This window comes from Microcaecilia unicolor, chromosome 8 (assembly GCF_901765095.1).
Source record: "Microcaecilia unicolor chromosome 8, aMicUni1.1, whole genome shotgun sequence".
NCBI classification, from domain to species: domain Eukaryota; kingdom Metazoa; phylum Chordata; class Amphibia; order Gymnophiona; family Siphonopidae; genus Microcaecilia; species Microcaecilia unicolor.
Window position 1 is genome coordinate 47,893,031 of NC_044038.1, and position 15,440 is coordinate 47,908,470.

The following is a 15,440-nucleotide window of genomic DNA, read 5'->3' on the forward strand; positions in this document are numbered from 1 at the left end:
AAAATAATTTTATTTTTCTATTTTGTGACTAGAATATGTCAGATTTGAAATATACATCCTGCTAGTATATATTTATATAGCTGGGGCCCAAGGCAGAAATTTGGGAGGGGACACAAAAGCTTACTGACAAGGCTGCACCTTCTTCTGCTTCCAGCTGGCCTGGGGTTCTCTCTGGTAGGGGGCCAAATGCAGTTGCCCTAGTTGTAGCTCCCCTAACACTGTCTCTTGCATGTACTATCATATTTTGCACAGTATAGGAGAAAATGCATCTCTTTGTATTTCTCAATGCTGTGCTAAATGCAAGATCTGGCCTCTTGGGATTTTGATTTAATTTGTTTATGGTTTGTGGTCACTTATTCTGTATTTCGCATTTGTGTTCTGTGTGTGTGACCAAAGTATTTTGTTAGCATCAATTTTCTATGCAGTATTCTATAGTACTTTGGCTTGTACAGTTTTCTTGATAGATGTATTGATATTTTAGGGCCCACTACAAAGCAACCAATAAGGTATGGAAAAATTTGCTTACAATAAATGATAACACAATACTACATTTTCCTCTCACTAGAATGATACAAAAAAATCAGTATATAATTATGGAATTATAATCTGGAGGAAAAAAGAGCCTCACAGAGCTCCTAGACAATATGTCAGTCTATTGGAGCTAAAACGGATCTTAAACTGATCCTCTGTTCATCATTGGCTCTAAAAAAAACCTCCAAGAAAGCATATTAATCATTGCTCACTAACAGATTTAAGAAAATGACTGTAGTGACAAATTTAATAGTTCCACTGTAGTGACAAATTTAATAGTTCCATCCAATTGTTACTTCACAAGATATTGGAACTTAGTGCAAAATAAGCACTTATCTTTAACGCTAGAAGACTTCAGACACACTTCTTAGGACGCTCCAATGATGAACAGAGGATCAGTTTAAGATCCGTTTTAGCTCCAATAGACTGACATATTGTCTAGGAGCTCTGTGAGGCTCTTTTTTTCCTCCAGATTATAATTCCATAATTATATACTGATTTTTTGTATCATTCTAGTGAGAGGAAAATGTAGTATTGTGTTATTATTTATTGATATTTTAGGGCCCCACTGTAATATTTCGAGCATATTTGGGGGAAGCATATATGTGTTGGAGGACCGTGGCTCAGTGGGGGATGAAGAGTGCACCCTCTTATATTTCCCCTAGCTCTCAATGTGGGCTGCAGCCACTGAGGCCAGCACTGCTACTCCCATTGAAGTTATTGGGAGTGGGGTAAGTGTGCGGTAGGAGTAGGGGCGTGGGCAGGGCATATCAGGTGGCAGGTGTCTCTCTAGTGCCCATCCATCCAACCTGTTGGCCCACCCAAAAATTGCCTTCTGGCTATGCAACTGGCTGCAAGTCCTCCACAGCACCTGAAAGGCAGCTGGTGAGAGCGCTGAGCACCTCCACCATGCACCTCCCAGCCAAGAAAAGGCTTACCAGGGGTTAGACCAAAGCCAGAATTCCTCCCCCTGATGGGCATGGGCATGTGGTTTTGGGGAAAATGGGGATGGGCATGTGGTTTGGGGGAAAACGTTAGCAGAACAATTGACTAAGATGAAACTCTGACAGCACCTTAGAAAAGGACTTAGGATGTGTGTGAAGTCCTTTATTGTAGTGAAACTTAGGGTAAGATGGATCAGCTAATTGGGCCTCAAGCTCACTGACTCTGCGAGCTGAAATGACAGCCACCAAAAATACTACAGAAGTCAGGAATTAAGTGGCTCAAAAGGAGCTTTCGTCAGCTGGGTGAGGACAACATTGAGATCCTATAAAATAGCTGGAAGTTTGATAGGGGGCTTTGTCAAAGCAAACAATTAGATGCTGTACAGAGATGGGCTTGCCTCTTGCATGGTGATAAGCATTAATTGTACTTAGATGAACCCTTAAAGATTTGGTTTTCAAACCTGACTCAGAAAGGTACAGGAGATATTCTAGTAGCTTTTCTGTAGGGCGAGTGAGGGGGATCTAAGGTCTTGCCCTCACACCAGATGGCAAACTTCCTACACCTTAAATAAGTAACACCTTTTAGTGGAGTATTTCCTGGAAGCTAGCAAGATGTGACAGACACCCTCCGGCAAATCTAAAGATTTGAATTCTACGCCCTCAACATCCACAACATCCCGTGAGAGCCTACAGAGTGGAAGTTGGGATGCAGAAGGGATTCCGTGTTCTGCGTGAAGAGGGTTGGAAGATAGTCCAATCTCCATGGATCTCTGGAAAACAACTCCAGAAGAAGAGGAAACCAGATCTGTCTCGGCCAGTAAGGAGCAATTAGGATCACAGTTCCCTGGTCTTGAGTTTCAGCAAAGTCTTCTCTATGAAGTTGAGGTATTGGAGGATACGCATATAGAAGACCCTTCCCCCAACGTAGGTGAAAGGCATCTGACGCTAGTCTACCGGGTGATCTGAGCTGGGAACAGAACTGGGAGACTGGCACTGAGGGGTGCCCCACTCTCAGATCTTGCTGGCTACACCCATGTTGAGAGACCACGCGTGCGGTTGCAAAACCCAGCTCACTCTGTTCACCAGGCAGTTGTCCTTTCCTGGTAGGTATGCGGCTCGGAGGACCATTCCATGAAGGAGGGTCCTTTGCCATATCCCCAATGCTTCCTGACATGAGTAGGATCCTGTACCCTCCTGCTTGTTCACATAGAACAGTGCAACCTGGTTATCCATTTCAATGAGAATAATTTGGTTCTGTAGTCAATCTCTGAAAGCCTTCAGGGCTTCCGCTCGAGGAAGTTGATATGGAGATCTGTTTTCTGAGCAAATCAAGTTCCCTGGGTGTGAAGCCCATCCAGATGAGCTCCCCATCCCAGGTTGGATGCATCCCTTGCTAGTACCTTCTGAGTAAGTGGAATTTGGAATGGTAGTCCCACAGTCAAATGTATTTGAATTGTCCACCAGAGAAGGGAATGAGTCAACTCTGATGGAATCTGGATTACATCTGCTAGATTTCCAGCTGCCTGACACCACTGGGAAGATAGGATCCACTGGGTCTCTCTCAAATGGAGACGTGCAAAGGGAGTGACATGCACTGTTGAGACCATGTGGCCCAACAATTTCAATATTTGCCAAGCTGTGACCTACTTGCTGCTTCGGACCTACGAGGCAAGTGCTATTAAGGTATCTGCTCTTGCTTGTGGAAGAAAAGCCAAAGACTGCAATGTATCAAGCATGGCTCCTATGCACTCCAAATCGCTGGACTGGGAGAAGGTGGGACTTGGGGTAGTTTATGATGAACCCTAGTAACTTCAACACCCAAATAGTTAGGAGCATTGACGCTTCCTCCTGAGATGTGCTCTTGACCAGTCACTCGTCCATACAGGGAAACACATTCCCAGTCTGCACTAATACAGTGCAACTACCACTAGATACTTGGTGAATACCCTGGGAGCCAAAGCAAAGCCAAATGGCAGAACACGATACTGGTAGTGGTGTTTCCCTGTTCAGAATCTCAGATACTTCCCGCAACCAATGCAAGGGTGGAATGGGCCCAGAAAGGACCGAAGACTGCTGGAGCCACTGGCAAGTCCCAAACATCAGGACAAAGTCAATTCAGCCTACAGCAGGACCCAGACTACAGGTAAGTCCAAACATGGATAAGTATTATTTTTTAAAAAACTTTTTTACACCCCTTTACACAATGCACATACCTGTGAACTCTGTCCAAGCTCTGCTCCTTTACATGCCCGATAAAGTACACACTATCATGTTATGGAGTCGTATTTTCAAAGCAGATTTACAAACTTCCATAGTAACTACGGAACTTTGTAAGTCTAAGTGCTTTGAAAATGAGCCCCATATTGTATAAGTACATAAGTATTACCACACTGGGACAGATCAAAGGTCCATCAAGCCCAGCATCCTGTTTCCAACAGTGGCCAATCCAAGTCACAAATACCTGGCAAGATCCCAGAAAAGCTCAATACATTTTATGATGCTTATCCCAGAAATAAGCAATGGATTTTCCCAAGTCAATTTAATAATGGTCTATGGACTTTTCCTTTAAGGAAGCCGGCCAGACCCTTTTAAAACCCCACAAAGCTAACCGCCTTTACCACATTCTCTGGCAACGAATTTCAGAGTTTAATTACATGTTGAGTGAAGAAAAATTTTCTCCAATTGATATTAAATGTACTACATTGTAGCTTCATTGAATGCACCCTAGTCCTAGTATTTTTAGAAAGAGTGAAACTTACTTTTATTCCAGCTGGTATTTTACACATGAAAATGGTTTATAAAAATTATTATACCACTGAAAATACACATAACTAAGTGCAAAAGGAACCCCCTTAATAGTATACAGTGGCCTCCTGCTGAAAACCGACATCTTCATATTCAATGAAGCACAGCTTGCTGCCCTGAAAACAAAGGATTTTTTTTTAAACAACCTCTGTCCCATGTAAAATAGCATGAAACAAAACTGTAAAAATCCAGAAAGATACTCCTTAGATGATAGATAAAACTGAAACAGAATAATACTTAGGTGGGGTTTCCCATGCTTCCTAGATGCTTGTCAGACAATTCACGTGACCCATATGCCTCCATTGTGGCCAATTATTCATTAGAGAACTACAGTACAGTTTCGCTGCAAATACCATGGCACTATGGTCCCTTGATACTTTACGAAGTTCTTAACTATCCTAACCTCCTGCTGTACTTTAGCACTTGATAATTTGTTTACCTACCTAATAACTGTGTTCTTTTCTCTGTGGGAAACTCTCTCATCATTGGTAAATAAGATGCTATGATAAGGGACCACAGGTTCACATGTTGGTAAGATTCCATGTACTATGTGGCTCACATTGTCTAGGATTCCATTATACACAAGCAAATCATCTACCAGAAGCTAAGGATGAGAAAACATGATAAATGTCAATTAATTACTTTCAGGTGAAAAACAGAAGTTAATATTTTCACTATCCAAAATAATACAACAGAAGAAGACTTGTCAGAAACTCTGTAAATGGTATTGTTCCATTCTGCAACAATTTACTGATAGCATGAATGCATCCTTTTAAAGCTACAAACACACTCATTCAGGCTAAAATGTGCCATTTTCTTTTTCTCTTGCTATTCATTTCCTCACCAATATCAATTCATAGTAACATAGTAGATGACGGCAGAAAAAGACCTGCACGGTCCATCCAGTCTGCCCAAGAAGATAAATTCATATGTGCTACTTTTTTATTTGTACTGTCCTCTTCAGGGCACAGACTGTATAAGTCTGGCCAGCCCTATCCCCGCCTCCCAACCACCAACACCGCCTCCCACCACCAGCTCTGGCACAGACTGTATAAGTCTGCCCAGCACTATCCTCGCCTCCAAACTACCAGTCTCGCCTCCCACCACCAGCTCTGGCACAGACCGTATAAGTCTGCCCAGCACTATCCCTGCCTCCCACCACCGGCTCTGGCACAGACTGTATAAGTCTGCCCAGCTCTATCTCCGCCTCCCAACCACCAGCCCCGGCACAGACCCACCCATTCTAGGCTAAGCTCCTGAGGATCCAAATTGTCTTGGCGATTGTCCAAGGAACTATAAGAGATCCTATATTTACACAAGATTCAATAGTGGGACTTGACACTTGGCAATCATTTCCAAAGGTTGACAGACAGCAAGCGTTTTTAATATTACAAAATTGTTTATACAAAATAACAAGGCATAAAAAAAGATATTAAAATATACCCATGTATTTATTAAAATCATGACCAGTAGGGGACCAGATTTACTATTTTGAGCCAATAGGAGAAACATTTCACATATGTAACACCAGCTATTCCTGTGCAACCAGCATCACACAATTATAGATATGATGGACTTTCCAGGGACAGAGAGGCAGAGAAGAGATACACATTCCACTTTCTAATAATTCAACTGGTGTAAATACATCTCATGTTCAATTATCATTATTCCCATCCCTATGCTAGGTTTACAGTGAAGGCATGCTATAATCAGGAGCATTATCGGGCAGTTGTGAGCAGTGGCGTAGCTACGTGGGGCCTGGGGCTGCCTGGGCCCCTGTAGATTTGGCCCCGGATCCCCCTGACGATGACCTGACCGACCCCCCTCCAGCCGCCAGCCTGCCGCCGCCTGCCTTTGCTGGCAGGGGACCCCAAACCCCGCCAGCCGAGGTCCTCTTGTTCTTCGCAAAAGGCCTCCTTCTGTTTCTGACGTCCTGCACATACAACGTGCAAGGCGTCAGAAACAGAAGGAGAAGTAGAGGACCTCGGCTGGCGGGGGTTGGGGTCCCCTGCCAGCAAAGGTAGTGGACGGCGGGTTAGCGGCGGGAGGGGGGGGGGTCGAGAGGGTTGGCGGCAGGGGGGGAGCAAAGTCGGCAATGGCGGGGGGGGGGGGGGGGGGGGGCGGCGGCAATGGCGGGGGGGGGGGGAGCCTCACCTCGGGCTCTGGACCCCCCCCCCCTTCCGCCGAAATCTGGCTACGCCCCTGGTTGTGAGTACTGCTGACTCTGGGGAATTTGGTGCAGGTAGTGATTAAATAGGCTGGGTTATTGTAACTCCATCAGGGACTTGAACAGTCCAGCCTAAAAATACTGCAATAGATTCAAATACTGCAGCACTACTGGTGACTAGTAACAACTAAGATCACATTGCATCTGTTATGTGGACGTTGTATTGGTGCCCCATAGAACAGAAAGCCAAATTCAAAGTATCATGCTTAATATTTAAGGCAATACAGGCATTCTACAATTCCTGGGCCAATTCATAATAATCAATATGAGGTGGTATGGCCAGCAAGATCATCATAAAGATTATTATAAAGCGTTCCCATCTATCAAAGATTCATCCTTCTGGGACAAGAAAGGCAGCTTTTAGATACTCAAGTTCGTTCCTTTAGAATGCTTTCCCTCAAGAACTGCAGCATGGTTATCTCAGATCTTGCAAAAAATTGAAAGTATGGTTTTTTTATTTTATTTTTTTGCTATTTTATGTTTATTAATATTTTAATATATATAGTTGAAAAGTCCAGTATTACAGTAATATATTTATACTGCTGATCTTACTTCTAAACAAAGTGGAGACCTCAATACACCCGGACGCTAATAAAGTTTTTCACGTCTTTAACTGGGGTTGTGTGTAACCATCATTGGTCTCACTTCCTTGGAAACATTTTTTTGAAATTGTTTTTAATTCCTCTTTAATCTTATTCCTTTATTTCTTTTATGTATTTCATTTTCTTTTTTTCTATGCCTTTATTTAACTCACTTCTTTGTATATAGTTAAAAAAATGTTGAGCACTTGGACTGGCATTAGTATATTTACTAATAAAAGTCAATGTATTCTGTTTGTCTGAAGGTTTATCTGGTTTTCTTAAAAGCCAATCTCTTTCGTTGTATTAGGTCTCTTATATGCTTTTTCCATGAATTCCACCCTTATAACCTCGTTCTTTCAATCGTGTGGTCAATACTTTAGATTGTCTTTTAAAATCTTCTTTAACGCTACATATTCTCCTGTAATGTAGGAATTGGGACTATGGTAAAGACTCTTTACAGCAATATTAGCTTGAGTAGACATTTTTTGATCAGCAGCGAAGAATGCTGCATTAGTAAGCCACGATAAGAATTATGCTATGTAAGTTAAGATATAAGGGCTGAAATGCTAAGTAATGTTTGAAAAGTAATAAAATTCAGAGTGAGGACTGTATACCAGTTTACGCCTTAGTTTTTGTTAGAAGTAACAGATATATATTTATTCTGCAGGTGATCACTTGAATATGTGACACCATTCTTTCCGACATTTTAAGAAAGTTGATGCACGGCTCCTGATGAAGCAGAGAAAGTGAAACGGGTTTGGCCACCGTCGAGCCACAGCTAAGTGCTCAACATTTTTTTTAAACTATATACAAAGAAATGAGTTAAATAAAGGCATAGAAAAAAAGAAAATGAAACACATAAAAGGAATACTTTGTAAGCTGAGATCGAGGATAGATTTCTTTTAAGGTGAAATTCATATTTGTTAATTTCCTTTCCTTCAGTCCTTCTAGATCAGTCTAAACAAGCAGATTGTATTCCCCTACCAGCAGATGGATGCAGAGAGAAAAAAACCCCCAAAAAACTGTAGGCTGTAATCCTTCAGTATGTCAATGCCAAATCAAACTAGAAAATACTGCTCAACTTTAAAAATTTTTTTTAATCCTTTCAGGAACCGTAGCAGAAATAAACAAAAGGTACATCGCTAACCCCTGAAATCCTTATTTAGGTGGGCAGCAGCAGAAGTCCCAGAACATCCCCATATCACAGTCTTCCAGTGAGAGTCCTGGACTGGTGGAGGAGGAATGAAGCAGAGAAAATTAATAAATGAATAAAATTTCATCTTATTGTCTGACTAAACGAGTCCAGACAAGCAGGATGCACCAGACTATCTCTTATAGGGCAGGGGTAAGAGAAGGTCACCTGTAGAACTGACTTGCTAAAGTCCGCATTGTCCTTAGCCAGGATATCAATTTTGTAGTGCTTAAAAGAGTTCAGTGAAAACCAGGTCACTGCTCGACAGATCTCTTCTGGCAATATCACATGGGCTTCCACCCAGGAAATCACCTGCGCACACATGGAATTTGCCCGAAGCCCCTTGGAAAGCTCTTTGCAATAGCGAATGTAAACTGTCTTTATGGCTGACTTAATTAATCATGCAATGGATGACAGAGGCTGCTTCTCTCTTGTGCAACCCCTGGATTAAGACAAGTCTGATTTGCACAAAGAGTTTATGTCCTCAAAGTACCTTATGAGTCTTCTTGTTACATCCAATTTATGAATCTTAGCATTCTCAGAATCTGTGTCACCCGGGAAGGCAGGGAGGTCCACGGTCTGGTCAAAATGAAAAGGGGAGATGACCTTGGGCAGAAAGGACAGAAAAGTCCAAACTAAAAAGTCCTCCTCCAAGAAAGAGATACAGGTTTCTGTAAGAGAGACTAAAGGTCCTGCAGAAGGCGGTCTTGAGGGAGAAGTCCTACAGGGATGTGCCTTTCAAAAGCTCAAAGCACTCCACCCCTACCGAGGATAGAGAACAAGATTCAGGTCCTAATACAGCAGAAATGCCCAAGGAGGTGGGAAAATGTGCTTGACCCCCTTTAAGAATCTTGCCATATTTGGGAGGGTGACCAAGAGCACCTTTAGAGAGTTCAGAGTCAACCATTAGTTCAAAGCATTCTGCAGGAAGACTAAAATGGAAGGGACTTAGCCAGATGTAAATTAAAAGGGACCTGGATCCTCTATGAAGACAGGATCTTGCTACACAAGTCCCCCTTCCCCTGGAATGGAAGCCCATTAAATCTGTGAACCACAGACATTGCAGCCAGTCCATAGCCACAAAGATCACCAGGAAGAGAAGAGTTGCCATGGCTATCAATCAATGGCCAAGGAGGGAACACATATGGGAGCCCCGACTTGGCCTGGGCCAACTGAGCACTGATCCCTGCCACAACAGCCTCCCTTTCTGCAACTGTAGAACAGAGGATACTTTGTATTTTGGATGGATGCCATCACATCAAAGCATAGCATCCTCCACCGTCGATCACAAGTTGGACAACCTCTGGACTCTGTCCCCATTCCCTTCAACTCCTGCAATGTGTATCATTGACAGGGCTCTTCGTACTTGATGTGTGCAACTGTTGTGGCACTGTCCCAACATCACACCTTACTCAGTGGTGTGCTGGAGCAGGCTCTCACAGGCTCGCAAGAGCCGGTTGTTAAGTTTTTAAGAATTTTGGGAGCGGTTGTTAAAGTAGGGCCCTCCATGGCTACTTTAACAACTGGCTCCCAAAATGTGGACCTGGGCCCCCTGCCTGAATTATCTTTTACTTTGCTGGTGGGATGCTGAGCCCTTCCAGCCAAGTAATAGACTACTCCTGCTCCCCGCTCCTTGTTTCCAGCTCTGGCAGTTCTCGAGCATGTGAGAGAAGTTCCAGCATGCTGCTCAGAGCAAGACGTTGTGAGTGGTGGCAGTCCATTTACTGGCTGCCCAGCAAAGGTATGCCTAGTGTGCCCACACGAAGGGAGGGAGGAGAGAAAGGCAAGTGTTGCTCCCCCCGGGCACCCCTGGCCCTTCCAACTGCAGAGCTGGCTACGTCCAGAGAAGAGCCCTGTTAAAAATTTACCAGCACACCCCTGCCCTTACTGCCTTTTCCACAAGGGTGAGGAACGTTGTGCAGTGCCAAACAAATGGCCTCATCTCCAGTTGGCTGATGGATCACAATACCTCCAACCTGGACTGGCTGCCTTGGGTTAGGCCACCACAGCAAGTTTGTTTCTGAGCCAGAGAGACTGGCATTTATGGTCACCATGATCCACTCGGGGGGGGGGGGGGGGGGGGGGGGGGGGGGGGGGGGGGGGGGGGGTGGGGGGAGATACTGCCTGAGCAGATGGTACTCCTGGACCCACCATGCCAAGTCCTTGAAGGAACTGAACCCTGATCTGGAGACACGACCTTGTTACTGTTGGGAGCTTGTGGCCCAGTGAGACACTAGCATTCACTGCAGAGGCCTCCAATCACCCATATCCACATTTCCTCCCAGTAGGCGATGCGAGATCATAATCAGACAGAAAAGCAGTTCCCATAGATGTGCTGCCTCTAGGGACCCAAAAAGCTCACAGGCAAGCTGTCTGCTAGATCCAAAACAGCAGAAAATAAAAGCAGACTCATGTGGCAAGATAAAACAAAATTTATTCAACACAAATACATAAAATCAGCATACTTTCCTCTAATCGCCCAACATGGCTATGTTTCGCCCTCACAATGGCTTTCTTCAGGGGCTTAATAAAACCAGCAGGAACAGTCCAATATTTTCCCTATCTGGTTAGTGCAGTGTAACACAAAGAATAAGGCCCACAGTGAGCCGTCTTTTCCAAGCAGCTGCAGCCTGACATACAGGCTGCTCACAAATGCGATACCGGTGGAGCCCTTGCAGCGAATTTCTGAGAAGTAGATCTATACTTTCCATTTGTTTTTTTTCACATTCAAGACCTTGTTGACTCCTGATGAAGGCATTTTGTCAAAACTTGGCTAAGTAGGGTCACTAAATCAATAAACTGTATGTAGCAAATCCAGGTGGTCTTCTTCTCTGGACCGCCTCTGCAGTTTGCTATTGCCACTGGTAAGAGTCATGGTCTGAACAGGTCCCAGGACAAGCTGTGGAATGATACTCCTAGGGATCGCGCCTACCTCACATACGTCTCACTACACTAGCTGAACATCACCTTCTGCTGCAGGTACAGAAATACTTGACGGGATTCCAGCCTACAGCAGCCCTTATAACCCTGATAGAAAAAAAAAAAACTGAACTTCTCCAATTCTGTCTCCATCTACTGAAGACACAACCCCGCTTGGTTTAGACTGGTTTAGTGATATTTCAGTCAGCATAAAAGTTAGTTCTACTTCTTATTCAGTTACAAAACATTAATTTTTATCCTTATTTTATTCTAGTTCTGACAGCAATTTGTGTTCGTTTTTATTTAGTCCTCTTCCAAAATTTTTATTTCTTATGCAGTTCAAACTCATGACAAATAATTAGTGGTAGCTGGCAGGGATCTCAAGCCCCGTCAGCTGAAGAACCTCACTTGCCAGCTCAGGTGGGAGGGGTTGACAGCAAGAACATGATGCCCACCCAAAATCTGTCTAGCTATACCCCTGGATTAAAGAGCCAAAGTGTCTGATGAGTCAGCAGAAAGATACACTGGAAGCATGATCATGCGTACGTAGATGTGCACCAGTGCCATCTAGCGAACGATAAACTATAAATTGAATTTTTAAAGGTCACTGTATAAAATTTCATTCTTCTTTAGGCATTGTTTAAAATCATATTTTATTGAGATTTTCATTTATCCAGAACTGAACATTTCTATAACAGCATATATTTTCCAGACTCAGCATTCTTTAGGCATTTTCATTCAGAAAAAAAATATTAGTTCTAGTTCTTATTCTATTCAGGAAAGTACATCTTCTATTCTTAGTTGTTTAAAAATAATTTTCATTTTACTTCTAGTTCTCATGAATTGTGATCAATAATTTTGTTCTTATTATTCTTATTCACAGAAATAACACTGGACTCGCATAATGGGAAGATAAGCAAAACAGTACGTGATGGAAAGCAAAGGAATGGAGGAGTAACCTAGTTAGTTAGAACACCGGTCTTGACCTCCAGAGGTGGCTGGTTCAAATCCTTGTGATCTTGGGCAGTCACTTAACATTCTATTGCCTCAGGTACAAACTTAGACTGTGAGCCCTCCAGGGACAGAGAAATACCCAGTGTACCTGAAGGTAACTCACCTTGAGCTACTACTGAAAAGGTACAAGCAAAATCTAAAAAATTAATAAAGGCTCAGCAGTCAATGAAAAAGCAGCTTATTTTAACTACTTCTTGTCTTTCCAAACCCAAGATCAAAGTCAGTTACATTAGAGATATAGTAGGTATCCCTGCCCCTTGAGCGCTTACAATCTGAGTTTGTGCCTGAGCCAACATAGGGTAAAAATGACATGCCCATAGTCACAAGGAGGAGGATTTTTAACCCTAGCTTACACGATTCTGTGCCCACTGCTTTAACTATTAGACTCCCTGCATCTGGGGATTCTGTTGACCAAATACGAATGCCAGCAATCTCAAATTAATATGGGCAAAACCACTTAACAAAAAATCTTTTGAAAGGATCGTGGCACACATGCCAATTGTACTATATCATTATGCTCCTTTCTCATGACCCAGGGAATGTTTCTACATTGAGCCTACCAGAGGTGGGAAATTGTGGGATATAAGCACTGTAAAATAAATAAATAAATAAATAAATAAATATTTATAAAATAAGCTAGAGAAAAATCAAACCAGCAGATCTGTAAGACAGAATGCAAGTATAGGAAAAGTTTTAGATTTGGGCCCTCCTTTCCTCCTTTCCAGTTAAACTGGAGCCAATATAACAGGCCCAACCTCCCACCCCTCTGTTCACTGCAGCAATAACAGCAAGGCCAGGAGGCACGTACCACGGCTCCTTACAGAACTCTGCATCCAGTCACCAGATGTCATTCCCCTTAACAATGACCATAACTCCTCCACTCAGGAGCAGTGAATAGTGCCTCTTGCAGCATCCCCAGACATTGCCCACTCAAAGTTCAGAAAGCACGTTCCGGAAATTAAACCAGAGACTCTTTATATGATAATGAGAAACAGTGGACTAGCCCTCTGTCAACTATTATACAGCAGCGGGTCCATCAATGTACGGTGTTTATGCAAGTCTCAAAACATGTACTGCAATAATGACAAATTGAAAATCAAACTAAGTCAAATTGCAATTGCTGATGAACAGCTACTTACACCAATTCTTTTATTCCTCTCTGAGGGGTTTTAGAGTAATTCCAGAGTTTTATCATGGACACCGTCACAGGCTTATCAAAAATGACATAAACCCGATTCACCTGTCAGAAATAATACACGTTACCACTTGATAAGAGATCAATAAAATCATACTAGATTATAAACAAAAATTACAGCCTATTCCATATATATATATACAGTAGTTGTCAAATTACTGCTACTTTTATTAACGGCTAGTATTATATATTTGATGACGGGCAAGTATTGGTATGGGGGTTTTCCAAGGCCCCCTCCCCTCGCCGCTGCAAGGCTCCCTGCCCTCCCAGCTCCAAGGCCCCCCTCCATCCCCCCCTCCCAGCTCCAAGGCCCCATTCCCTCCCAGCTCCAAGGGTCCCCCTCCGTCCCCTCCCTCCCAGCTCCAAGGCCCTCCTCCTTCTGACCTCCCATGTCCAGCAGCCTCCCTCCTTCCCTGCCAGCTGCAAGGCCCTCTCTGTCCCTCCCTCCCAGCTCCAAGGGCCTTCTGTCCCTCCCCCTCCCAGCTCCAAAAGCCCCCTCCGTCCCTCCCTCCCAGCTCCAAGGCCCCCCTCCTTCTGATACCTCCCATGTCCAGCATTTCTCCTGCCCTCCCCCGAGGTCGCCGCTGCTGCCCCCCCCCCCCCCCCCGGAATCGCCACCACCACCCCTCCACCCGGGCCGGGCCCTCTATTCGCCACTGAACTTACAGCGCCGAAACTGCAGCAGGCAGATCAGCTGAGCTCCCATCGGCCTTCCTTCTCTGCCTGTGTCCCGCCCTCGTGTGACGTAACGTCGGTGAGGGCGGGACACAGGCAGGGAAGGAAGGCCGACGGGAGCTCAGCTGATCTGTCTGCTGCGCTTTTGGCGCTGTAAAGGTTCAATAGACAGATAGGGGCCGGGCCGGGTGGAGGGCGGCGGCGAGGTCCGGGTGGTGGGAGCGGTTAGCGGCGACCTCAGGGGGGGGAGCGGTAGCGACCATCAGCGGTTCCATCCCTCCCCTTCGCGCAGTTTCCCTCTCTGTTCCGCCCCCGTTATCACGTATTGACGCGGGGGCGGGACAGAGAGGGAAGTCTCTATTGCGCATTTGCGGATGAGTATGGTTACTCGCAATTTATATGTTTGATGATACATGTAAAACTTGTGCAACTTAAGTATTAAAGTTCCACATTTTATATTCTAGTATGAATAAGAATTCCAAAAAAACCTGGTTTACCAAACAGGATCTTTAGTTGCAAAGAAATGAGTGGGAAGCTATTGACTGGCTGAGGTCTGTGACATTTAAGATGAAAAAGGGCAGTCAACAAATTTTAAAGTATCTACATTTATATGCATACCATATGGAGTCAACCAACACAAACCCCCATGCCTTTCTACTGTCTCCTATCACAAGGGAACTATCACGTGAACTCCCCTGCCAAACCCACCCCCCAGGAAAAAATAAATCAACACCAGGAAATATTAAAATAAAACCACAATCCCAGAAATTAACAAAAAATGTCCCCAAAGCATAAGCCAAATTTGAGGAAAAGCAATCAGTCCAGCCTTCATATGGATCTAAAATATAAAATAAGGTCCAAAGGATGAAGATCCAAGATCAAAACCAATCCAAACAAGAAATGCAAAAATTAAGGGAAGCAGTGAAGAGCCAAGAGTGACTGGAATAGCACGAAAAACCAATTGTGCTGCTTCCACTGATAAAAAGAAATGAGTTTGACCCCCATAAGTAATCAGAAGTTGTGCAGGTTACAATAACACACTGGGAATCTTACGTTCATATAATTGGGTGCAAAGAGGAACAAAACCTTTGCACTGAGTGTGCACTCTAGCAGCATAGTCTTGAAAACAAACTACTTTATGATTATCATATTCCAAGCTTTTCCCACAATGAAGTAGCTGAAGTATTATTCACTTATGATCATAATGGAAAACCTGGAGAACCACAACACGTGGACGGGTAGTAGCAGGACTCCTTGAACCCAAACGATAGGTCCACTCAAGTTTAAAAGATACCTCCAAAGTATCCAATTGCAATGATTGTGGAATCCAGCTTTTCCAATGTATGCACAAGTTCAG

At 43.9% G+C, this 15,440-nt stretch overlaps 1 protein-coding gene across 5 annotated transcripts in view; it reads right to left on the minus strand.

The window, feature by feature from the left end:
• Positions 1 to 4,795: 4,795 nt before the first annotated feature.
• KIAA0556 (KIAA0556 ortholog) overlaps positions 4,796 to 15,440 on the minus strand; it is a 133,509-nt gene continuing 122,864 nt past the window's right edge. For all 5 annotated transcript variants that reach the window (XM_030211802.1, XM_030211800.1, XM_030211801.1 and 2 more), the window contains 2 exons: positions 13,353 to 13,453; positions 4,796 to 4,884 (listed from right to left, as the gene is read on the minus strand). In XM_030211802.1, the coding sequence (XP_030067662.1) occupies positions 4,875 to 4,884; positions 13,353 to 13,453 (111 nt within the window). In that variant the 3' untranslated portion in view covers positions 4,796 to 4,874. The remainder of the gene's footprint in view (positions 4,885 to 13,352; positions 13,454 to 15,440) is intronic.